Source organism: Mangifera indica, chromosome 17, assembly GCF_011075055.1.
Source record: "Mangifera indica cultivar Alphonso chromosome 17, CATAS_Mindica_2.1, whole genome shotgun sequence".
NCBI classification, from domain to species: Eukaryota; Viridiplantae; Streptophyta; class Magnoliopsida; order Sapindales; family Anacardiaceae; genus Mangifera; species Mangifera indica.
The window spans coordinates 12,441,691-12,469,310 of record NC_058153.1 but is presented as its reverse complement, the minus strand read 5'-3'; the positions used below and the strand labels follow the sequence as shown (position 1 = coordinate 12,469,310).

The following is a 27,620-nucleotide window of genomic DNA, read 5'->3' as shown; positions in this document are numbered from 1 at the left end:
CAATGTGGATCCATATACAAAATTTTGGTAAACCCTATAAGCACAACTATGTATTTACCAAAAAAATAAAAAATAATAAGCACAAGCATGTAGCTCACCACTAAACTAATATAGAAAATGTTCATATCAACAAAATCGTGATCATCACCCTTATTACTTGAAGGAATTTTTGGTGCCAATGATGGTGATTCTAATAGGTTGCGACTTTTACTCATTGATAATCCACACAGAAATTTGTTTCCTTCATAACTATTCTTTTCAAATATTGCAAATTGTCAAAATCTTTGAGATATTTTATCTAAATTATCATATGTTACACTGAATAGAGATAAAGTGTATATTTATACTAATTAATAAGGGATATTCCCTCTTAAACTTTTATAAGAAAAATCTAAACTCTCAATATTGTTAGGATTAATCTTGTCATATTATCATGAGAATGATTAGGAGTATAAATCCCTATAAGGTTTATGATTTGATGAGGAATTTCACCAAATATAAGTGATTGCATGAAGGATCAATTATAAACAACAATGTGAGCATTTTTGTTTTATAAGAGTAAAATATATTTTTAGTAGCGAATTGTATCAATCATTCACTTCTCTTTGCAATAAAACTTGTCAATCTCCAATTCATAAATTAAACTTTTATTATTCTCATTTCCTTTAGATAGGGCAATTAAAGATAGACAAAAAAGAATTTTATCATATAAAGTTGTTTTGAGAAAGATTTATCAAGTGTAATTCTCTCAAATTGTATAATTAAGGCGATAAGTCACTTTCAAGATTGATATTGTTACTAATTAATTAAAGATTAAGCAACCTAAGGACAAAAGTTATCCGGTCCAATTTGGGATATTCCCTTTTATGTGATTATAGATAAGACCGAAGTATTAATTAGAAAACATATTTTAAATGACCTTATCATCTATTTTTTGATCAATAAATTTGTTTGATATGTGAAGGGCAAACCCAAGATAGTAAGCTTTGGTCCAAATTTAAAGATTTCATATTGACAAAGTTCCTTTAAAAGTCAACCTTGAAATTGATTCTCATAAATTATTATATGGAGTCCAAACCATCTTCGGATCTGGTGGACTCGAAAATTATTGAGAACATCTCTCAATCAAGTGGTCCAAAACAAGACAAAACTTAATGTTAACCCCCACGGTTACGGAGTAGGGTTTAATACTCCTACTTCCACATAAACTCTTCCCTTTCGCAGGAGCCAAAACAGCTCTGCTTTACTTTTTTCAACACCCATTTCAATAAAATCCCGAATTTCCCATTACTTTATACCCTTTTTTTTCTGGGTTTCAAAGAAGGATCGAGTTTCACCCGGCCAGAAAAGTCTTTAATGGGCTTAGTAATAGTGGCGAAAATGGGGATTTTAACTTGGAGACGCTGAATCCAAGTGGGTCGGAGCAAAAGATGAGTTTTAGGATGACTTTTCGGAAAATTGTGAGTGCGCTTACTTTGCCAAGATTTTTTTTTTTTGGCTTTTTATGGGTTTTTACGAGTTTTTTTCTGAAATGATAATTTATTGAAGTTCGTTAGTTTCGTTGCTTTGGGTAGTTTGATTTAGTTTTATTGAAGATCAATTGGCATATTACTAAGAGTGAAGTCCCGGTATGGTAACAGTAAATAACATTATGGTTTTAGTCCTCCATAAACATAGCATTGGTTTTTATTTATTATTTATTTATTTTTGAATGAGCCTTTTGTATCTGTTCATGTGTATTTGTTAGTTTCACGGCTTCAATTGAGGGGAATTGCTATGTTGCCGGGAGTAAAATTGCAGTATAGTTACTGGAAGTAATGATTTTGGTAGTCCATAATGTCTTTACGAATGTGCAATGAAAGTGATAATGAAATTCAGATCATAGATGATATCTGTTATTAGTTGGGGATTTCAGCTCAAAGACTTAAAATTTAGTTGAATTTGGTATTTTGAGTAAATCTGGTGTCAAATTTTCAATGACAAATGTATGGCTTTTTTTAGGTTATAGCTGTGGTTAGCTTGTTTTTGTGTTGAACTTTGAAACTTATACATAACAATATGTATGGCTTACAGGGTGCTGGTCTTGAAAATCTTGGTAATACTTGTTTTCTCAATTCAATGTTGCAGTATCTGACATAGACGGTGCGTTTTTGCGGCATACTTGCAGAGTGGCAAGCATCAAAATTCTTGGGAGTGGCTTTCTCTTCTGCTCAGTTCTTTCCTGCTTTTTACTTCCATGAACACAGTAAAAACTATATAGGCATGCATATTTCTACATCAATTCTGTTTCTAGGTAAACTTTTATTTGATATGATTGGGTTATAGTTGTTTCAATCTGTTCTACTCACTATAAATTTGGATGATATTAGGTTATGGAAGTAGCCTAAGAAAATCTAAGGTTTATAGAGCTCGTGTTAAAATATATAAGCATGGTGATGACACCTTTTCTTAACCCCTTGTTATGCATGATATTGAATTTAAAATGACTTAGGCATGTGTCCTTTCTAGCACATGAGTATTTGAAAAAGAAGAGATAATGATGGAAGCCTAATTACTAAAGCTTTTGTTTGCAGGCCCAAAAAGAAGATAACGGAAGACAGCCTGAGGGAGATTGCAGCTGAAGAAAATAAGGGCAGAGAGCTTGAGGGCAGTTTGGGAAACTCATGCTAGTCATTCAGAGTTGTATGAGGCAGTAAAATAATGCTACAAGGGAATCATTCAGGTTCCTATGTAAGTGAACTTTTTACTGTCTTCGGCTACATTTTGTTTTTAATTTATCAGCTTAAATGTTGTCGAAGCAATAGTTTTAATTCCAGCATGGGTTCAATATATCATGGATCTAATATCAGCTTCAAATTAGATTCATTTTTTTGTTTGTATTTTGTTTTTTCCTGTTGTTAAGTTATAATCAATATATTATGGATCTGATATCAGTTCTTGTTTGTATTATGCTTTTGTGCATGCAGGAAGGAGATTTTGGTACACTCTTTATGGTGTTCTGGTTCATCATGGTTGGAGAACACATTCTGGACACCATTACTGCTTTGTTCGAACATCAAGTGCCTTGTGGCACTCCCTTGATGATAATCAAGTATGGAAATTTCCTTATTCCATTTCTCTTCTAGGAATGCTTGTGGGGTTGGTTGGATATATTTTTATATCTTGAATAATAATGCCATAAGAACTTGAAATCTAAAATTTGCTATTCTTGAATCTACTGGCGTAGATTTAATAAACCATAGAATTTTGTTTAGGTTTCTAAACTGCATTTATAACTTGACTTTAAAACCTTACATTGAAATATAAAAAGTTGACATATATACATATTACAATATAATTCAATGACAAAATAGTGTGAGATGATCAATAACAAAGTAATAGCAAGAAAACATCCACATCTCCACAAGACAACCATGTTTGTCGCCAATATGGATTCACATACAAAATTCCTACGAATGCTATAAGCACAACTATGTAGGTCACCAAGAAACTTATATAGAAAATGTCCATATCAACAAAATGACTATCATCTCTCTTAATAATTGATGAAGCTTTTGGTGCTAACGATGGTGATTCCAATGGGTCGCAACTTTTATTCAATGACAATCCACAAAGAAATTTATTTCCTTTATAGCTACTCTCTTCAAAGGTTGCAAATTGTTCAATTCTTTCAGGTGTTTCGCCTGATAAATTATTATATGCCACATTGAATACAAAGTGTTTATCTCTATTAGTTCAGAAGGGATATTCCCATTTAAATTGTTGTAAGAAAGATCTAAACTCTCAATCTGTTTGAGGTTTGAGAATGTTTTTGGGATTGATCCTGTCAAATTCTTATGAGAAAGATTAAGAGTATGAATCTTTGTAAGGTTTCCAATTTGATGAGGAATTTCACCAAATAATTTATTACATGAAAGATCAATTCCAAACATAAATGTGAGCATTTTTGCTTTGTAAGAGTAACATATACTTTTAGTAGTGAACTGTATCGACTCTTCCTTTCCGCTTATCATAACTCCCAAGATACTATAAAATTCACAAATTAAACTTCACAAATTAAACTTTCATCATTCTCGTTTCCTGTAGAGAGGGTAATAAAATTTAGACAAGAAGGGATTTTACCAAAAAGATTGTTTTGAGAAAGATCTATCAAGCGTAATTTTCTCAAATTGCACAATTCAGTTGGTAATTCACCTTCAAGATTGTTGTTACTTAAGATCAAGTAACGTAAGGACAGAAGTTTCCCAATCCAACTTGGAATGTACCGTTCTATGTGGTTATAACTAAGGTCTAAGACCTCCAAGGATGAACTATTAATGTAGAGAGCATCTTCTAATTGTCCCTTTAATCTATTTCTCGACAAATGAACTTGTCTGATATTAAATTGGCTAAGACAAGGCAATAAGCTTCTAGACATATTGTTCTTTGAAAGATCCAAAATTTGCAGGTTTTGACATTGACAAAGTTCCTTTGGAAGTAGACCTTCAAGTTGATTATTATATATCACTATATCAACCAAATGTAATAGATTTCCATACCATCTTGGGATCTTACCTAAGAGATTGTTATCATTGAGATATAACATTTTTAAAGAAGAGCCATTTAACAAACTTTTTGGAATCTTTCCACTAAAATGATTGCCATCCAATTGTAAACTTTGTAACACTGTGAAGCCAAAATTATTAGAGAAGATTTGGCCTTGCAAATTGTTGTTCGATAGAATAAGTACTCTTAGTGAGGTACTTATGACTAGATGTTCAGGTCTTCCACCAAACAAGTTATTATTTGATATGTCTAGACTTAGCAAGGAGCTCATGTTACCAAGAGAAGATGGAATGTTACCATTGAAATCATTTCTAGAAATGTTTAAAACTATTAGCCCTAGTAGTTTTGCACCAATATTCGTCATAATTTGACCATGGAAGAAATTTAAGGAGACATCTAGTGTTGATAAATTCATATGAGATCGAAATGGCAATTGGAAATTTCCTGAAAGAGAATTATTAACTAGATTAAGTGATGTCAATTAGGTATTGTTGTATAACCAATACAAAAATTCACCAATCAAGTTAATGTGAGAGAGATCAACATATTGGAAGTCATGTTGATGGTAAAGAAATTTTGGAAAAGTGCCAACACTTCCATAACCATATAATCTGATGGAATTCAACTGGAATTTTGGGGTCATGGAATATAATAAGGTTTCAATATATAATTGGTTATTTTCACTCTCAAAAGCTTCGAGATTTGAAAGATTAAAAAATGAATTGAGTGAAATTGGGATTTGAAAGAGATTGTCTGAAATGTAGAGGACTTCAATGGATTTTAAGTTATCAAGGGGAGATGAGGAGATGTTTCCAGTGATTTGGTTGGAAGATATATCTAATAGTTGAAGTGAAGTCAAATTTGCAAGATATGGAGGTAAGACACTTGTTAAATCATTATAGCCAATACCGAACTCTTCCAAATCCATCAACTCACACAAGCCTGTAATGAAACATGTCTTTTATTTACGAAGAATCCAATGTCTTAAACAACAGAATGTAGAATAGCAATCTCCAAGCTTAAAATTAAAAACCATTTTATATATATTAATACTTGTAATTTCTTTATATTCTCATTAGGTCATTTTAGTTATAATTAATTTTGACTTGGGGAGGAGAAAGAATATGAGCAAATTACTAACCTTGCTCAACCACTGTGCCATTAAGTCCGTAGTGAGACAATGATAATGTTTTAAGAGAAGTTCTCAACCTAAAAATTTTAGAAAAGCTTGTGTTGAGAGTAGTATAATCCATCTCCAAACTTTCCAATTTTTTTAGATTAAGGGGACTTACAATATTGACATGAATTTTCGTGAATTTCATTGCACATATAATAAAGTTGAATGTATAGCACATTGTAATTAATCTTTTACTTACCTTGAACTTGCGGGATGCCATTGAACTCACATTTGCTCATTGACAAAACTTTTAGTGAAGTAAAAGGTGCAACAAATTGTAGAAAGCTTCTGGGGAGCTTAGAACCATCCAAGTGCAATTCTTCCAAGTTGGTCAAATTCTGCAACTCTGTTATAACAGAGCAACATATTTAAAATGACTCTAGGTTATATATATGGAAATTGATCTGAATAGCATGTCACACAATTATTTATATACCTTCAATTTCTGAGAAGCCGTTGAACTCACAATAGCTTATTGACAAATATTTCAGTGGACATATTTTAACAATATTTGGAAAGTTTATATGGAGCTTATTAGAATCCAAGAACAATTCTTCCAAGCTGCTGGTCACATTGTGCAACTCTGTTAAAATAACACTAGATAAGTAATTGAAAAATTGTCAAAAATTCTGTTTTGGCATCATGACTTCAACTTATTTCTTACCTTGAGTAATCTTTGTTTGAGTAGCATTATTATATGAAAGGTAAAGCGTCTTCGAGGAGAATGACATCAATGTTGATAGGAAAAGGGCAGTTGCATTAGTAGTTTCCATATCATTTAGATAAAAGATACTCAAGTTCTTCAAGCCTCCATAATCTATGCGATAAAAAACTAAATTTATAATCAACAATCTTCAATATAATATATACCAAGAAATGAAAAGAAATCATTGTTTACCTTTGGAGTTTACAAATTGGTCAATCTTATTACCACTCATGTCCAGTTCCTTTAAGTTCTTCAAGGAATATAATCCTAGTGATAAATGAAATAAAATTGATTAAAAATTGATCATATGAACAGGAGAAATTCTATCATACTTACCTTCAACATCAACAGTTCCATTCAATCCAATTTCATTCAAATACAAAGATTTCAACAAAGAGAGATCACCCAAAGATGATAATATTATATTGCTGAGGTTGTTACCACTTAAATTGATATACTCCAAATTACTCAAACCTAAAAATAGTCAAACAATTTCACAAAATTAAGTTATGTTTCATATATTTTATTTAAAATGTCTAATTATATCATAAATTCAGAAAAAAAAAAAAAAAGAAAAAAAGTTGAAATTATGGGAATGAGAAGCTAGCTAATTACCTTGAATATTAATAATCTCATTCAAATGATTCACATCTAGATACAAATATTTTAATGAGAGACCAGCTAGAGATGATAGGATGTTATTTTTAAATTTGTTTTCGGTTAACTTTAGTTCCTCTAAGTTCTTCAAACTTGATAGCCTTTCGAAGCCTGCAGCTACTCAAACATTTCCAAGCCCATAAATTGCTTCATGTATATAATCATATGCTGTATTGCAAAATTATTCACAAAATATTGAAAATATAATTAAATCAATAGGTAAATTTTCAACATTTATTTTTGTGAGGACTTGTCTCAATAGTTTTATTAAATGTTTACAAATAATATATGTTGTTGGCTAGTGAAAATCAGAGGTTTTAAGCAAGTTCATTGCAAAGGAGAAATTTTTGAGGAATTTGCAAATTTTATTAAAATCATATGATACTAGGTAGATGGAAAGAAATTAACAAAAAAATAAATGTGATGCTAAATATAGAAATAATAAAGTTTAAAGGAAAAAGACAATTGACCTTTATTTTCAACATAGCCGCTTATATTATTTCTATCTAAGTCCAATTTTTGTAGTTGTAGGAAAGGAGAAAACAAAGATACATTTAGATATCGAAGTTCTTCCAGATCCCAATAACTTCCTCCAAAAAGAGTGAGTTCAATGACTCTACCAGTGCTGTCGCACGCAACCGCTTCCCATTTACAACAGTTTGAATTCTCCACCCAATTGTAAAGCTTGAAAATTTTGTTATCAGAATTATAATAATTGAAAAAAGGTTTAAGTTGAAGAAGGGCAGTTCTCTCTTCATCCCAGCACCCCTTAACCAAACAAACCAGCTTCATCACAAACAATACCAGAAGCCACTTACAACCCATGTCTGATCAGAATAATAAACTATATAATGAAGTTGTGACTCAGAACACACTGCCTTCACTCTATTTATAACACAATGAGACCCCCACTTCTCTTGCATTTCCAGGTCTTTTCCTTCTATATAATTTTTTTAATTGAATATCAACAATTTTTCAGTAACCCAATTGAAATTTATATTTTGCTCAACTCAGTCTATAAGCAATGAAATATACAGTTAATATCATTTGGTAAAATCAAACAATTAAAATGAAGGAAATTTATAAATGAATAATATTATGCATATAAACCCAAAAAAACTGTTAAATTTTCACATCAATTTGTGAAAATTTGGTTGTATAATTAATTTATATGCATAATATTACTTTTTAATATATACTTAATAATTATAATTTATAATTACTTTGTTGTCTAATTTAAAAATACCTAACACACCTAACACATTTTGGACGTCAAGTTCAAATTTACTGAATGTTGTGAATATAACCTTATTTTTCAAGTTAATGTAATTGATTGACAACTACAAAGATTTATTTACAATTAAATTAATTCTTTTTTTTTTTATTCACACATCTCTTGGATGTTCAACAATAATATTTAACATCCAACCCTAGCTAATTTATAGAAAGATGTAATAATTGTATAAATCTACATTTGGAGTTCATTCACTATACCGATTAATTAGCAACAGTTATTCTGGATGTGACACTGTAAATTTAAAAATATTCATCTTATTTGTGTGAAGTATTTTCTGCAAAAGTATTTTGTAGAAAATAATTTACTCAATATAATTTTTTCTCACCAATTATTAAAAAATAATAACAATAATAATAAAAGAATCTATAGAACAATGTAGTTACTAGGGATGACAATTTGGACTCGACTTTAGAGGCCCCGACCCTCCCCAACCCTAACGGGAAAGGAGACAGGGACGGGGATGAAAAAATCCCTACAATCGGGGACAGGCCGGGGATGAGGATACATATGTCCCCTCCCCGCCCCGACCCTTCCCCTCCCTGCCCCTATCCCCGTCCCTTTATATTAATATATTTATTTAAAATACTAATATATTTTTATAGTTTTAAATTATTTATGTTTTTTAAATTTATTTAGGTTTTTGTTGTGCATATTAAAGGAGTTAATATATTATATTTATGATACTTCAAATAGTAGATTAATTTTAATTTTGCTTAATTTTGTTATTTAATATATTTATATTATATTTACAAGGTAAAAAATATTTTTTTTTTTGTGGGTACGAGGAGGGGATGTGGAGGGGATTTTTCTTTGCAGGGAGGGGACGGGGAATCATTTTCATCCCCGTAGAGGGGACCGGTCGGGGACGGGGATTGATATCCCCTACAAGGATGGAGACGGGAATTGAGATCCCCTCCCTGCCCCTCCCCACCCCTCCCCGTTGCCATCCCTAGTAGTTACAAATTAGTAACTTAGGTGGAAAATTATGAACTCACCAGTTTGATAACATTGAACAATGTAATCACTAAGACTGAAGGAGTTGCCCAATGCAAGTATATCTTGAACGCTTTTCTTCATGAATCTTTCATCCTAAAATAAGATCAGCTCAAGGTTTTTTGTGGTTTTATTAAAACTTTAATTTATCTTCCACTATTGATATTGTTTTTCAATATTTTTATAAATTCTCTCTAACAAATTCCATTAAAGTAACATTTTTCCAAAATATTCAAATCGATTCGGATCATGTCGGATTATTTTTATGTGAATCTTAATACTACTCAATTTAATTTTAAGTTATATCGAGTTGATCTAAAATAAATTTCGTATAAAAAAAACTTAATCTTACTCTAGTTTTTTAAATTTTGGGTTGACGAGTAACACTACTCAATTTAATTTTGAGTTATATCGAGTTGATCTAAAATAAATTTCGTATAAAAAAACTTAATCTTACCCTGGTTTTTTAAATATTGGGTTGACGAGTCGTGTTGAAAATTGTCAGCTTTATCACTTGGGTAAATGTGAACTTTTTTATTTTCCAAGTTAATGTAAAATGGCTGCTTATTTACTGCCTTAGTTAATGTAAAGAAACATATAATGAATTAATAGGATCTTACTTGTATTGATTAAAGTTATTTTATGAATGTCTTTAATAGTAAATCATGAAAACAAATTGAACTATTTTATTTATTGGAACACGTTTAGTCTTTGTATTTTTTTTTTCTAAGACTTTTGATCCAATGTGAGTGCAACAATTGCCTCTTTTTCTCATTCATATTATATACTCTTCTAATATTCCAATTATATTAACTTAGAAGTTAGAACACTATCAACTTTTTCTAACAGTGTTGTCAACATAGCCTAATTTTTCAAGTCAAGCCACCTACTTGAGAATTTATAAAAGCTAGACATTACAGTTACATTGGTTGTTGACATAAAGGACTACTAAATTTTTCTTAACATGTTCTTAAATTACGGGAGAAAGTAGGGCCTATAACGAACCTGATTTCCTTACTTTTGTGAAATAAATCATGAATATTTGAAGTTTAAACTTTTTTATTTCCAAAAATTATGTGAAATACTCATAATTTTTCAAGTCTATCAATAACAATTACCTAAACTTGCAAGAGACTAATCGCATTATTAGTTAAAATTTGAAATTCTAAAAGGCTTCACCATTTTAACAATCATTGACCTAGACTTGTGTTTGGAATAATCTTACAATGAGGCCCATCACTTTAATTTACTCAATATAATCTTTTTCACCCTCTAATAAAATATAAAAATATTTCCTCAATAATAATAGTAAAAAAACAATAGGGATAATTTGTAAGTTTGTAAAAAAAAAAGAGAATTCCTATTTTTTTATTGAAACATCCTTGGGTTATTTAACAATAATATTTAACATCCAACCATGTAATGATTTATAGAAACTTGTAATGATTTCATATCATCTTAGTTGAATCGATTAAAGATTAATTGATTGAAGCTATATATATTTTTAATTTCTTCAATTAACTTAGAGTCTAAATTACTATATCATTTTCATAAAATAAATTAAACTTTTATGTTTATTGGAAATTTGTACATTTTTTATGCACATTTTGTCAATGTCTTTTATTACACTTTGAGTCAATGTGAATGTAAAAATTGCCCCTTTTTCAAGTCTTTGTTGCTTTAAATTGGAGTTGGCACATTTTCCAATCCTATTCTTTCTTTTCATTATCCACAGTGATTCTGGATGTAACACTGTAAATTTAAAAATATTACTCTTATTAAACAAAAATCAATTACAGTATGTTATTGATTTTTCACCAACAATTTAAAAATAAAAATATTTTTATTAGTAGTAGTAATAATAATTTTAGCAATCAATCAATATAATTTTAACAATCAATTAATATTCATACATTGTATATAATTTTATTATTTATATATATACCCATTTGTACAAAAATTTCAAGTATAAATGAAAAACAAAGCAATATTTTCATATTACTAACAGGTGAAAAATAAAACAACTGAGATGATGAAAATTAATGAAGGAGTTATAATATACATGCAAATGAAAAAAATATGTAGAATACAAAAAATAGTCAATTCCTAAGAAATTGTTTTCATAATTAATTTGTATATTCACAATTACTTTTTTATAAATACGAGTCAATTTCTTTACTAATGAATAAATAATTTAAATCCTACTTATTGATTATCATTTATAATTGATTTGATGTCTAATTTAGAAATATCAAACACATTTTTGGACATAGCTATCTACCTTTTTCATATATGTTGACTTAAACCACCATCAACTTTTTTTATCTAGAGTGTTGTAAAGGTATCCTTATTTTCCAAGTTTATGTAATTGGTTGTCAATTATATTGGTTATAATTTCCAAGTCACCCAATTGAAAAGTATTAATACTTGGCTAATCTCTCGGTCTCTATGCATTAAAGGGAAATTAATTAAAATAACTTAATTTTATTAGGATTAAACGATATTAGTAAATACTTTATAGATTATGTAGATACAATAAAGAAAAATACATTTTATTGAAAATTGTGATCGCACCTATTGGATTTTACGGCCAAAATCATCATTGCACTTAACTAGTTAACAGTAAATTTAAAAAAATCATCATCTAACCACCAATTTTACTAAAAAATTCTCTCGATATACTAATTAACCGGAATACCTATGAAAAATCTATCATTTTTTGGCAAAATAAACAATTTCTACATATAAATTATACCTTAGTATAATTAATAAGCAATTTTCATTAATTAACAACCACGTTTCTTGTTAATTTATATCCCATTTTAATTGAATTTCAAATGAAAAAATGTTTGAGAGGCTAAATTTCTTAAGGTTAGAGATGAGGGTCAAATAGGTATTAAATTGGGATCTTGGCCATATTTGTACTATCCATAAAGTGTTGGCTAATATAATTTAGCTCAATAAAATTAGGTTATTTTAATTAATTTTCATACATTTAATATCATTTGGTAAAAAATAAAACAACTAATAAATGAATAATGTTCTTCATGCAAACACAATATATATGTGTGTGTGTGTATAGAAAATTTCAAATCAATTTATAAGAAATTGTTTGTATAATCAATTTGTATATTTAATATCACTTTTTAATAAATATGACTTGATTTCATTACTAATGAATAAGCAATTTAAAACTTACTACTTAATTATCTAATTTATAGTTAATTTGTTATCTAATTTAAGAAAACCAAACACATTTTGGATGTCAAGTCATCTTGTCCATTTATATTGACTTAGGCAACTATCGACTTTTTTTTTTTATAGAGTGTTGTGAACGTTACTTTATTTTTCAAGTTAATGTCGATTGACAACTATGCATATTATTTAAGATTAATTTATTTTTTAATGAAAACATCTCTTGGGTACTTCACAATAATATTTAAGACCAACCTTGATTAATCTATAAAAACTATAATGATTTTTAAGATCTCAGTTAAATATTTTATATTAATTTCTTCTATAATGATTTTATAGGATCTTAGTTGTAATATTTTATATTAATCTATTCAATTAATTTTGAGTCTAAATTAGTGTATTATTTTCATTAAAACAACTTGAACACTTTATTATTTATTGGAAGTTTGTACATTTTCTATGCATGATATTCATAAATATCTAAAGTTTAAACAATTAATGATTGCATTATGAGTTCAAATTTGAAATTCCAAAAGGCTCCACCATCTTAATAACTGTTGACCAAGGCTTCTGTGTTTGGAAGAATCTTATAAGGATGCCCATTTCTTTAATTTACTCAATATAATCTTTTTTCAGCAATTACTGAAAATAATAAAAATAATTTCTTTGATAATAAAAATAATAATAATTAAAGAAACTATAGGAGCAATGTGCAAGTTTGTAAAAAAAGAAATACCACATTGCATCTTCTATATCGAATTTGAAATTAATGTTCCACCATCTTATTTTCCAAGTATCATCTCTTCAAAAGCAAATAATCCACCCATATAAATTATATAATCATTTTCACCCATTTATTTTTTATTATCAATTTTTTTTTTTTAAAAATGTTTTGAAAATTGATACAAGATGCTTCCTTAATGTTATTAGATATTTAAAATTATATTATATTATATTTTTTCGGAATCAAATTTGAATTAGTGCTATATTTTAGGCCAAAGGACTATTTCCCACCCAAAGTATCCTCTTATTTCAAGTTCTCACCCTTTAACTTTGAAAATCTCATTTACCCACCCATAAATGGTTAAAGTTAACAAAATATTAATCCTTTAAAATTTTATTTCTTCCCCCCTAAATTTTAAAAACTAATAATTTTCCCCATAGACCAAGTTTTAAAAAGTGATATTCCCCCCTAGGGTTTAGTTTTCAAATTTTGGCACTATCTCTAATGCTTCTTTAGATGCATCTCTTTTCTCTTCCTCTGACGAGGGCTCTCTCACCATCTCCCCCTCTGATTGGCGATTCTAAACCTACCAGGGATGATGTTTCATGAGAAAAGACGAAACATCGTCTCCTCGATGAAAACGAGAGATCTTATCTTCTTTATCTTTGTCGAATCTCATCTTCATTGGGGAAAATGAATAGCTTTGTCTTCATGACAAAGCTGAGAGTCATTTTCGTTGTCAATTGATGTCATCCAAGCTTCTAAACGAGAAAAGCTTGGTAACTAGAGGGAGAGGAGGCATTGAGAGATATTTGTTATCGGTGATGGCGTCAGAGACCTAGAAACTAAACTCTATGGGGGAAATGTCATTTTTTAAAACTTAGGTTAGGGGGAAACTTTTAGTTTTTAAGGTTTAGGGGGGGAAAAGAGATTAAATTTTAGTTTATTTTTAATATTACAAATAAAATAGCAATTTTACCCCTAAAACCATTAATTTTAACCACCTTGGGTGTGTGTTTGGGATTTTCAAAGTTAAGGGGTGGGAACTTGAGATAAGAGGATACTTTGGGTGGGCATAAGTCCTTTGGCCTATATTTTATGAGCATGTTTGTAATTAGCAATTATGTTCTAAAAAACTTTCAATCAATTAGCCTAAAATTGTAATTAATAATTAATAACTTATTATTGATTTAAATAAATAGATGAAGAATTATGAGCTCATCAATTTGATAAAATTGAATAACACGGCTATACCTCCTTCAATAACTTGTATCTATCAATCTCAGTGTGACTAAATTTCTAAACCTTTATAGGAGTGAGAGTTTAAAGTTTAAACTTTGAATTATTATTCTGGCCAAAAGACATATTCCCATTCAAAGTTTATTGTAAACCCAAACTGGCACCCATTAAATATTGAAAACCTAAACTTTTACCTATGGAGTGTTAAAATTAATAGAAGCAATTAATTCTAAGGGTAAAATTAATTGTTTTTGTTAATTTTATCACCTTATAGGTGAGAGTTTGGGTTTTCAATATTTAACAGGTATCAGTTTGGGTTTGCCATAAATCTTGGGTGGGAATATGTCTTTTGGCCTATTATTTCCATTCGCTATTTAATTTCTAATATTTTTTTGTCCTTATAACTCAAAATTTCAAGTTTATTGACTCAATATTGATTATGATTGTCTTATTTATGAAATTCCGCACATGTGCTTTTGAAAGTATATAATTTGAAAATTGTGGAAAATTTAAGAGATAACATTTTAATATTTATATGTAAGCACTCATAGCTTTCATTATAATTTTTTTTTTTCAAAAGGAAAACAATCAATAACAATCCCATAGATGTAGGCTTTTGATTGATTAGCCAAAATCACATATAAAAATTTAGTGTGTTTTATTTTCTTGCACAAAAATTTCACACACCTTCAGTATAGTTCTCATATGTGCTAATTTAAGCATAAGCAATTATATATATTAGGGATGACAATGGGGAGGGGCAGGGACGGGATATCAATCCCCGTCCCCGTTACGGGGATAACAAAAAATCCATGTCCCCTCCCCGTGAAGGAAAATCCCCTCTTCATCCCCACCCTATCCCCGTGGGGAAAAATCATCTCCCCATCCCCTCCCTGCCCCGTCCCCATGGGAAAAAATCCCCTCTCTATTCCCGCAGGGAAAAATCCCCTCCCCATACCCGCAAAAATAAATTTTAATTCTTTTATGTATTTCAATAAATAAAATAAATCATACTCTTTCAAAATATCACTTGCTACAAAAGCTACAAAGTATTCATTATTATTTTAATTCAAATACAAAGTTTTCATAAAATCTAACAATATGCAATAATCAATCTCTTCATTAGTAGCTTTTCATGTATGTGATTTAGGGTAATTTTATTATAACATTAAATTTAACACTTTTCATTCACTTCAATGGATTTTATCAAGTTTATCATTTATTTTTTTGTGTAAAACCTGGTGGATTGACTGACTAAGTTTTGAAGTTGAAATAGAATTAATTTGGTGCATTTGCATTTTATGATAATGAGATTCTGAGGTTTTTTTAATATATTAGATTAATAGTTCATAAATTAGTAAAAGCTGATAATTGATAATTCAAAAATTAGTTTTAATAAATCATAATGTAAAAATTTCTAGAATTTAATAATTTAGAAATTATTATATTAATATATTAGATTAAGGGGGTGGGCATGGGGGTGGGCGTGGGGGTAGGGAGGGGATGGGGCGGGGCAGGGCGGGGCGGGGAGGGGAGGGGAGGGGCGGGACGGGGCGGTGCGGGGACAAATGTATCCCCGTCCCCAACTTATCCCTGATTATGGAGATTTTTTTCATCTCTATACCTGCCTCTTTCTCCGTTTTTATGAGGGAATCCCCTCCCCTTTAGCGTCGGGGAGGGTCGAGGCCCCCAAAGTTAGGTCCAAATTGTCATCCCTAAATATATATATATATATATATATATATATATATATATATATATATATATAAAGAACTTGAGTTGGCAGTAGGTCATGTTTAACTGAGTTGGGCCAACTTCGATACAATCTACCATGCCTGTAGGCTATGCCAGGCCAAGATCCATACAGTAATGGGCATTGTGGGCCTGGCCAGCCCACAAAAATACTAAAATTTGTGGCATGACCCATGTTTTAAGGGTTTGTGTCATGTTGAGCCCCTAACAAGCCAACCCTTGGGTTTTTAGCAAGATAGTTAGTTAATTTTAATAAAAAAATAATACTTTTATGGAATAATTTTTTAAAAATTATGTTTTCAAATAAAAGAAAACATATTAAGAAATTGAATTGTGATTAAAAAGAAGACAAATTTTTTTATGATTGGTGAATTGAGTTTTTATAATCAATTTCAACTATATAGGATAACCAAAACTTTAGTTTTGTTAGAACTTAATACTTAGCTTTTATGTATAGTGGGTGAAAGAAGTTATTGGATTGTAAAGTATCACATAAATGAAAGGTAACAACTTCTTTCATCCACTACAAATAATGGTCCAAATATCAAGTTTTAATCAAACTTAAGTTTTGGTTATCTCACTCTCATATAGGTAAGATTAATCAAAGAACTAAACTTTTTTCATTTCTTATAAAAATTTATAATTTTTTATATGTTAATTATTTTTTAATTTTTTGCATGGTTTGTTACAGTTATGTGTTGTGCCAAGTCTGCCCGAAAAACTCGTGGGCCAGGCATGACCTGCTATAGTAACGAGTCGTGTCCCAACAAGCTAGTCCAAATCAAGGGGGTTGGGTCGGCTTAGCCCCCTTGACACATCCAGTTAATAATATTGGCAATATATTCATTATAAACTACCTTAACAAGATTTATCAAACAAATATTAGTCCTAGTTACGTTAAGTTTGTATTCAAATTAGTATTTATCCATAATATTTCTCTTAGAAGTAATATGAAACGATCTTAATTTCCAATAAACTATAGTTAATGAGCTAAAAGAAAAGATGAAGAATTAGTTGCAAATCAATTTCATCCAACAAAGAGGACAATTACTATGAGAGAGCCTTGCAACATGAGTTGAAATTCAGAATTCCTAAAGGATCCACTCTCATAATGCAAGATTATGACACCTACATATTTTTTAGAATTTGAGTCAATAATATTGATAGTATATCTAATATGATCTACCTATAAATTCATCTCATGAATAAGAATACGAGCTTTATTATATATGGGGCTATCAATATTTTTCTTCTCATTTAGATGATTAATTCTTTGGTTGTTATTCCTTTATTTTACAACACTTGTTCACTTCACCTTTAGTATGCAACCACTCTGTTATGATGATGAGCATTCTACCTCGTTATAGTTTATGAAACCTTAATTATCAATAAGTTATTCTTTTTTAATTTCACCTTCCTTAATCCAAGTATGCATACGGTAGGAAAATCGATAAAGACTATTGCTCATGGGACATGATCACCACCAATAACGTTACTAGTCATTTGGTTGAGCTTGACCTCACTAGTAGTTTTCTCCATGGTTCTGTCAACTCTAGCAATAGTCTCTTCCATGTTTTCCACTTTATATGTCTTAGCTTGGCTGGTAATACTTTAGTGGTTCTATATATGTTGGCTTAGGCAACTATCAATATTTTTCTTTTGGAGCGTTGCGAACGTAATCTTACTTTCCAAGTTAATGTAATTGGTTGACAACTACATATGTTATTTAAGATTAAATTTTTTTTTTTAATAGAAACATCTCTTAGTTACTTCACAATAATATTTAAAATCAAATCTTGGTTAATCATAGAAACATATCATGATTTCATAGGATCTCAAGTGTATTGATTAAAGCTATGTTTTATATTAATTTCTTCAATGAATTTAGAGTTTGAATTAGTGTATCATTTTCATGAAAACAAATTGAACTTTCTTAAGTTCATACTATGTACTCTTTACTGCTTTAAATTGGAAGCTGGTACATTTTCTAGGCATGATTTTCTTTCAATTAATATTCTTTCTTCTTCTTCTTTTTTTTTTAATCTTGTCCAAAAAAATTATTAAATCATACATTTGTAGTTCGTTCACCATATAAATTGATTAGCTACAGTTATTTTGGAGTTTGTTAAAACATATTAATCTTATTTTAAAATATTAATCTTATTAAAAATAAATCAATAACGGTATATTGTTATATTGAAGAACCATTGCTCAATATAATCTTTTTCCACCAACTATCAAAAAAATAAAAATATTTTCCTTAATAATAATAATAATAATAATAAAAGAAACTATAGGGACAATGAGTAAGTTTATGAAGAAAATATCATATTGCATCTTCTAAATAGAATTTAAAAACCACTGAGGCTAAAAATACTTTAAAAAAAATATGTAGCTGAATATAATAATTTTTTAAATATGATAGGAGAAATATTCATTTGCCCTTAATAAGTTTACAAAATGATATTTATACCTTCACAATAGAATTCACAATTTAGTCTAGTAGAGGTGGTGTTGTAATATATTAAATCCCATGAAAAAATAAGAGTTGATTGTAAATCTATTATAATATTTGAAAAAAATGATATAAATGTCTTTTATTTATTAAAACTAATGTCGAATTTAACAAATGGGTGGGAAAATAACATTTTCAATTTATCGGATGAAAATATGTTGTTTTTATCAAACCTTGGATGAGAAATATTCATTTAGATAAATGAGGGTTTTGTATGAATTTCTAATTATTTGAAATCATTTATTATTAAAATCATAGAAGTTAATGAAATTTATACTAAAAATTTAATTGAAAAAATTGAAATAATGTTGAAGGTACAAAGACAAGGTGAGTGCTCCACATTGGTTGACAATTAAGTTGGGCATGACTTTATAGAATAAAATTATACTTATAAACAAATTATATAAATTGAGGTAGTAGCCTAACCTATGATTAAGTGATTTGATTTTACTTTTTTTCTCATTTCAAAATCACTTCTTTAGATGTTATAATATCAGTTTATATTTATAAGTTTATATAATTTATTTGTACATATAATAATACTAATGTATATAAAGTGTGAAGGAAAACTTCATCAAAAGATCATGAGCTTCAATTCAAGCCTTTTATGTCTTGTCAGGCACAATTACTAACTCTTTTATAACACTATGTTAGGCCAATATATAAAAGAGTTGAACTATATAAACCTATAATGGATACCAAAATAAAACAACTTCAATTCAAGCCTTTCAGTAGGGCCTGTACAAATAAGTTGATGCCTCATTCTTATCATTTGTTTTCTCATAACATTTTAAAAACGTGACCATGTCATGTAGTTCATCTCTCTGTACTAATGGTTGACTGACTTCCGCGGTAGCCTCTACCTCAAAGAGTCTGTATACGAACTAAGGAATGGCCGACCTTTCTTAACAATCCTTCCCAGTGATGAAAGTGTCACAATTTATATTTTTGTTTATTCCAAGAGTTATTTGCTCTAATCAAGAGTCATATTTATGTTAATTTGATGCATGGGAAAAATCATACTGTAACTGTAAAGTCGAACGCAACTGGCTCAAAAATTGACTTCCTGGCTGGCATATTTAAACATTTCTATAATAACATTGTTTAACATCTAAACACTTAAACATAGTTACTTTCTATTGAACAACAATTTGCAAGGCCATATCTTCTCTATAATTTGCGTGAGTCATAATATTACATTCAAGCAGAAATAATGAAATATCAAACTATCGCTCATGTAAATAACAATTACATTAAATGAGAAACAATTAAATATTAAACTATTATGCTTATAATGTAAGTCATTATTACATTCATAGAAAAACAATTAATGTAAGTTAATTATGCCTATAATGCAAGTCATAATAATTGCATTCAAGGAGAAACAATTAAACATCAAACTACCAAACACATAAATCTTAAACTTCATGTTTTTCACATAAATTGAAGATAGAAAAATATACATTGATTTATTGTATTTTGAAATGCACCACACATAAGGAGAATTCATAAAGAGTTTAGAGAATGTTCTCTCACTTGACCCCTTAAGTTAATGATGAATAAAGGGAACTTAAATTTTTTATTTTTTATGTAAGTTATTACTGTTAGTGTGTTGTGTGTAGTAGTGTATCATTTTGTAAGGGTTAGATAGAGGATCAACTCTTATTTATAGAGTTAATTATGATTTCCCAGTAAAAGTCACTTCTTTTAATTATAAACAGTCACTTCTTTTCATAATAAAGAATCACATTTTTTCATTGTAAAGAGTCATATATTTTTGTCATAAAGAGTCATATATTTTCATCATAAAGAGTCACACTTTTATATTAACCAATAGACTTTATATTAGCCAATATAAGTTTGGTATTCAAAATCTTGTTAAATATAAACTATTTTATCAAATAGGTACTATTAAACTTTCAACATTTCCACAAGATAAAACCGTATGTCACCAAGATGGAGTCACATACAAAATTTCTAGTGAATGCTATAAGTACAACCATGTAGGTCACCACGAAACTTATGTAGAAATGTCCATATCAACAAAATCACTATCATCTACCTTATTAATTGATGAAGCTTTTGAGGTAATGATGATGATTCCGACGGGCTACAACTTCTATTCAATGACAACGCGCAAAAAAAATCCATAAAAATCAAAACATGCCTTTTAATTATTTGATGCAAGCTTAGGAGAGGGTATTTGATGAATTTCTAATTATTTTAACGATTTTATTATTAAAATCATAGAAGTTATTGAAAATTATTTGATTGAAAAAAATTGAAATAAAGTTGAAGGGAGGAAGACAGGGTTGGAGTAGCAAGTGGTTTCAGAGCTTTGAATGAATGTGAATCCACCAGCTTTCTTATTTTCTATTTTATCTTTGTAATTTTCACTAAATCTAGAATTACTCCTCACACATTTGAACTTAGGGGTTGTTTGTTTGGTTGAGGATATACGAAGATTACTCTGGCACATTATGTTGCTTGGTTTGTTAGGTAATAAAAGATTTAAGTAATCTTTAATTAATAATATTAATGTGACAGTTAATATATGAGGTAATTTGTTTACCACACTACCTTAGGTATTAAAAGATTACTAAAGTAATATTGATTTTATTACGATTTTATCTTTATTTATTAATTTATTAGGATAAAAGTATCTTCGATTTCAATTAATATAATAAGTAACATGAAAAATAGTTTAAAATAATTATACTCAATGATATTTAAGTAAAATAATATCTTACCATTCTTTTATTACATCCAACTAAATAACTTATTTTTATAAAAGATAGTAATAATTTATATTCGACAATCTTTTAAATGATTTATTCTTGTGGTAATTTTTTATTTTTTATAATAAAAGATACCTAGAACCAAATGCACCTTTAATTTGTTAATTTAATCCTTTCTTACAAGCATTACTATATAAGTCACCATGAAATTTATATAGAAAATGTCCATACCAACAAAATCACTATCATCTCCCTTATTACTTGATGAAGCTTTTGGTACCGATTATGGTAATTCCGGCATGCTGCAACTTCTATTCAGTGACAATACACAAAGAAATTTATTTATTTCATAGCTGCTCTCTTCAAAAGTTGTAGATTATAAAATCCTTTCAGGTTGCATTTTTGTTTCTTCTATTTTGCAATAACACATTGAGAAAAATTGAGGAGACAATAACTTGACTGAGAAATTAGTGGTTTTCTTCAAGGTCAAAAAGTTATAATTTCTTTTGCAAATGACCTGTTCTACAATAAGTTTTATCCAAGTAGCTTGCTAGACTTAGAAAAATTAGGTCATGTTCACATCACTGTGGGAAATTATTGATTTCCCTCTAAGTCAATAGTTATCAGAATTCGAATCCTTAGCTTACATAAATTCTGAAGTAGCTAGCTTGACTTGGAAAATTAGATTATTTTCCATTTTGGGAATGTGCTCAAATTGGAAGTAGACAACTAGATATAATTATCGCCAGCCATACATTTTTATTTCTTGATGGTTCGATAAATTTTAATATCTTGAATAATAATGTCATAAGAACTAGAAATCTAAAATTTGCTATTCATGAATCTGTTTGTATAGATTTAATAAACTTTTGAATTTTGCATAGGTTTTTGAACTGCATTTAAATGGTCTAATAAATTTATGTTATTACTTGACTTTAGAATGATATATTCAAATATAAAAAGTTGACATAAGTACATATAACATTACAATATAATTTAACGATAAAATAGTGTGAGATGATCAATAACAAAATAGTAGGAAGAAAGTATCCACATCTCCACAAGATAAAACCATGTTCGTCGCCAATATGGATTCACATACAAAATTGCAGCAAATGCTATAAGCACAACTATGTAGGTCACCACAAAACTTACATAGAAAATGTCCTTATCAACAAAATCACTATCATCTTCCTTGATAATTGATGAAGCTTTTGGTGCCAATGATGGTGATTCCAACGGGCTGCAACTTTTATTCAATGGCAATCCACAAAGAAATATATTTCCTTCATAGCTACTCTCTTCAAAGGTTGCAAATTGTCTAATCCTTTTAGGTGTTCTGCCTGATAAATTATTGTATGCCACACTGAATACAGACAAAGTGTATATCTCTATTAGTTCAGAAGGGATATTCCCATTCAAATTATTGTAAGAAAGATCTAAACTCTCAATCTGTTTGAGATTTGAGAATGTTGTTGGGATTGATCCTGTCAAATTATTATGAGAAAGGTTAAGAGTATGAATCCCTGTAAAGTTTCCGATTTGATGAGGAATTTCACCAAATAATTTATTACATGAAAGATCAATTCCTGACATTAACGCGAGTATTTTTGCTTTGTAAGAGTATAACATACTTTTAGTAGTGAACTGTACTGACTCTTCATATCCCCTTCCAATAGTTATATAGTTAACCATCAAATCATAAATTAAACTTTCATCATTCTCATATCCTTCACGGAGGGAAGTAAAATTTAGGCAAGAAGGAATTTTTCCAAAAAGATTGTTCTGAGAGAGATCTATCAAGCGTAATTCTTCCAATTTGCACAATTGAGTAGGTAATTCACCTTCAAGATTGTTGTTACGTAAGATCAAGTAACGTAAGGACAAAAGTTTCTCAATCCAACTTGGAATATTCCCTTCTATGTGGTTATAGCTAAGATCTAAGATCTCCAAGGAAGAACTATTAATATAGAGAGCATCTTTTAATTGTCCCCTTAATCTATTTCTAGACAAATGAACCTGTCTGATATTTGAATGGCAAAGACAAGGTGGTAAACTCCCAAATATATTGTTCTTTGAAAGATCCAAAATTTCAAGATTTTGAGATTGACAAAATTCCTTTGGAAGTGGACCTTCAAGTTGATTATTAAACATCACTATATCAACTAAATGTGATAGATTTCCAAACCCTCTTGGGATTTTACCTGAGAGATTGTTGTCATTAAGATACAACATTTGCAAAGTAGAACAATTAAACAAACTTTTTGGAATCCTTCCACTAAAATTATTGCCATCCAATTGTAATCTATTAAACTGTGTAAACTCAAAATTATTAGAAAAGATCCGACCTTGCAAATTGTTGTTTGATAGCACAAGTACTCTTAGTGAGGAGCAACTTATGGCTAACTGTTCAGGTAATCCACCAAACAAGTTATTGTTTGATATGTCCATACTTATCAAGGAGCTCATATTACTAAAAGAAGATGGAATATTACCGTTGAAAACATTTCTAGACATATTTAAATATGCTAGGTGTGGTAGTTTTGCACCAATATTTGTCGGAATTTGACCATGGAATAAATTTAAGGAGATATCTAGTGTGAATAAATTCATATGGGATTGAGATGACAACTCAACATTTCCTGAAAGAGAATTATTAACTAGAAAGAGTGTTTCCAATTGGGTATTATTGTACAACAACCAGTATGGAAATTCTCCAGTCAAGTTATTGTGAGAGAGATCAACACTTTCTAAGTCATGTTGATGATAAAGAAATTTGGGAAAAGTGCCAACACTTCCATAGCCAGATAATATGATCCAATTTAATTGGAATTTTGGGGTCAAGGAATATGACATGGCTTCAACATATAAGTGGTTATTTTCACTCCAAAATTCTTTGAGGTTTGAAAGATTAAAAAATGAATTGAGTGAAATTGGGATTTGAAAAAGATTGTTTGAAATGTGGAGAAATTCAATGGATTTTAGGTTATCAAGGGGAGATGAGGAGATGTTTCCATTAATTTGGTTGGAAGATATATCTAATTGTCGAAGTGAAGTCAAATTTGCAAGACATGGAGGTAAGACACCCGTTAAATCATTATAGCCAATATCTAACTCTTCCAAATCCATCAGCTCACACAAGCCTGTAATGAAACATGTCTTTTATTTATGAAGAATCCAATGTTTTAAACAATAGAATGTAGAATAGCAATCTCCAAGCTTAAAATTAAAAGCCAATTTATGTATATTAATACTTGTAATTTCTTTATATTCTCATTAGGTCATTGTAGTTATAATTAATTTTGACTTGGGGAGGAGAAAGAATATGAGCAAATTACTAACCTTGGTCAGCTAATGTGCCACTAAGTCTGCAGTGAGACAATGATAATGTTTTAAGAGAAGTTCCCAGTCTAAAGATTTTAGAAAAGCTTGTGTTGAGAGTAGTATTAACCATGTCCAAACTTTCCAAATTTTTTAGATTAAGGGGACCTACAATATTGACAGGAATTTTCATGAATTTCATTGCACATATAATTAAGTTGAATATGTTGTCACATTGTAATTAATCTTTTATTTACCTTGAACTTGTGGGATGCCATTGAACTCACAATTTCTCATTGACAAAACTTTCAGTGAAGTAAAAGGTGCAACAAATCGTAGAAAGCTTCTGGGGAGCTTAGAATCATCCAAGTGCATTTCTTCCAAGCTGGTCAAATTTTGCAACTCTGTTGTAAAAATGTAACATATTTAAAATGACTATGTTATATAGATGGAAATTGATTTGAATAGCACGTACACAATCATTTACATACCTTCAACTTCTGAGAAGCCATTGAACTCACAACTCCTCATTGCCAAAAATTTTAGTGAAGGACAAATTTTAACAATATTTGGAAAGTTTATATGGAGCTTATTAAAATCCAAGAACAATTCTTCCACGCTACTGGTCACACTGTGCAACTCTGTTAAAATGACACTAGGTAAGTAATTGGAAAATTGTCAGAAATTTTGTTTTAACATCATAACTTTAACTTATTTCTTACCTTGAGTAATCTCTATTTGAGTAACATTATTATATGAAAGGTGAAGCGTCTTCAAGGAGGAGAATGACATTAATGTTGATAGGAAAAGGGCAGTTGCATTAGTGGTTTTCATACCCTCTAGATAAAGGATAGTCAGCTTCTTCAAGGCTCCATGATCTGTACGTTAAAAAACTAAATTTATAATCAACAATCTTCAATGTAATATATACCAAGAAATGAAACAAAAATCATTGTTTACCTTTGGAGTTTACAAATTGGCCAATCCTATTCCAGTTCATGTCCAATTCCTCTAAGTTCTTCAAATAATATAGTCCTAGTAATAAATGAAATAGAATTAATTAAAGCTTGATCATAAGAACATGAGGGATTTTATTGTACTTACCTTCAACATCAACACTTCCCTTCAATCCAACATTTTGTAGATACAAAGATTTCAATGAAGAGAGACCAGCTACAGAGAATAATATTCTATTGTTGAGGTTGTTATAACTTAAATCCATAACCTCCAAATTACTCAAACCTAAAAATGGTCAAACAATTTCACAAGATTAAGTACTATTTCATATATTTAATTTAAAATGTCTAATTATATTGTGAATTCACCAAAAAAAAGGTTGAAATCATGGGAATGAGAAGCTAGCTAATTACCTTGAATATTAATAATCCCATTCAAATTGTTCTCACTTAGAGTCAATGTTTTTAATGAGAAGAGACTTGCTAGAGATGAAAAGATGCTATTGTTGAATTTGTTTCTAGATAAATGTAGTTCCTCCAAGTTTCTCAGCCTCTCGAAACCTGCACTACTCAAACATTTTCAAGCCAATAAATTGTTTCATGTAAATAACATATAAGGTATCACAAAATTATTCACAGAATATTGAAAATATAAACAATAAGTAAAATTTCAACATTTATTCATAAGAGGACCTTTCTCAATATTTTTATTAAATGCCTACAAATTATATATGTTGTTGGCTAGTGAAAATCTGAGGTGTTGAGCAATTTAATTGCAAACAAGAAATTGTAACAATAGAAATGTTTCTTTCAAATCATATGATACTAGCCAAAAGCAAAGAAATTTATAGAAAAAAATAAATATAATGCTAACTATAGAAATAATAAAGTTCAAAGGAGGTAGAAAATTGACCTGCGTTTTCAATACAACCGCCTATGTTATTGTAACTTAAAACTAACCCCTTAAGTTGTTGGAGAGGAGAAAACAAAGATGTATTTAGATACCATTCTCTTAATTCCCAATCTCTTGTTTCATGGAGATTGACTTGGATGACTCTGCCAGTATTGTTGTCACACTCAACTCTTTCCCATGCACAACAGTCGGAATTGTCCACCCAATCATAGAGGTTAAGACGTTTGTAATAAGAATTATAATTATTGAAAAAATGTTTAAGTTGAAGAAGGGCAATTCTCTCTTCATCCCAACACCCCTCACCCAAACAAACCAACTTAATTACTAAAAACAACATCAAAAGCCACTTACAACTCATTTCTTATCAGAATAATAAATTATATAATTCTCTTGTGACTCACAACACACCACCTCCACTCTATTTATAATACAATGATACCTCCACTTCTCTTGAATTTCCCCGTCTTTTCCTTTTAAAATTTTTTTCATTTAAAATCAACAATTTTTCAGTAACCCAATTGAAAAGTATTAATACTTTGCTTAACTCTCAGAATCCGAGCATTGAAATATGCAGTTAATATCATTTGGTAAAAAATAAAACAACTAATAAATGAATAATAGTATTCATATAAACTGAATATGTAGAATAACTATGTAGAATATTCACATCAATTCTGGATAAATTATTTACATAATTTATTTGTATATATAATATCAGTTTTCAATAAATATAATTTAATTTCATTACTAAATTTATAATGAATTTGTTGTGTATTTTAAAAATACTAAGCACATTTTGGACGTCAAGTTTAAATTGACTTGAGCTATCCATTTATCAATATATGTTGACTTGGGTAACTAATCACGAAATAAATTGAATTTTTATATTTAT

General features: G+C 29.4%; 2 protein-coding genes and 1 long non-coding RNA gene across 4 annotated transcripts; 1 reads left to right on the top strand and 2 right to left on the bottom strand.

The window, feature by feature from the left end:
• Positions 1–1,160: 1,160 nt before the first annotated feature.
• Positions 1,161–3,213, top strand: LOC123200458. Of its 2 annotated transcripts, none has more exons than XR_006498574.1 (4): positions 1,161–1,460; positions 2,074–2,293; positions 2,574–2,730; positions 2,967–3,213. It is a non-coding gene; the product is annotated as an uncharacterized LOC123200458 (long non-coding RNA). The 2 variants fall into 2 exon arrangements; XR_006498573.1 differs by having other exon boundaries at positions 1,174–1,460; positions 2,128–2,293.
• Positions 3,214–5,749: 2,536 nt separating this feature from the next.
• On the bottom strand, positions 5,750–7,910 carry LOC123200272 (receptor-like protein 9b). The gene is made up of 7 exons (XM_044615413.1): positions 7,556–7,910; positions 6,765–6,902; positions 6,621–6,695; positions 6,387–6,539; positions 6,159–6,305; positions 5,922–6,068; positions 5,750–5,754 (listed from the first exon to the last, which is right to left on the bottom strand). The coding sequence occupies exons 1-7, from the start codon at positions 7,908–7,910 to the stop codon at positions 5,750–5,752; spliced, it is 1,020 nt and encodes a 339-aa protein (XP_044471348.1).
• Positions 7,911–22,534: 14,624 nt separating this feature from the next.
• LOC123200271 (receptor-like protein 9a) lies at positions 22,535–27,299 on the bottom strand. Its single transcript, XM_044615412.1, has 9 exons — positions 26,729–27,299; positions 26,230–26,376; positions 25,964–26,101; positions 25,820–25,894; positions 25,582–25,737; positions 25,351–25,500; positions 25,117–25,263; positions 24,881–25,027; positions 22,535–24,681 (listed from the first exon to the last, which is right to left on the bottom strand). Exons 1-9 carry the CDS (start codon positions 27,084–27,086, stop codon positions 22,535–22,537), a joined length of 3,465 nt encoding a protein of 1,154 aa, XP_044471347.1. The 5' UTR covers positions 27,087–27,299.
• Between the last annotated feature and the right edge of the window lie 321 nt (positions 27,300–27,620).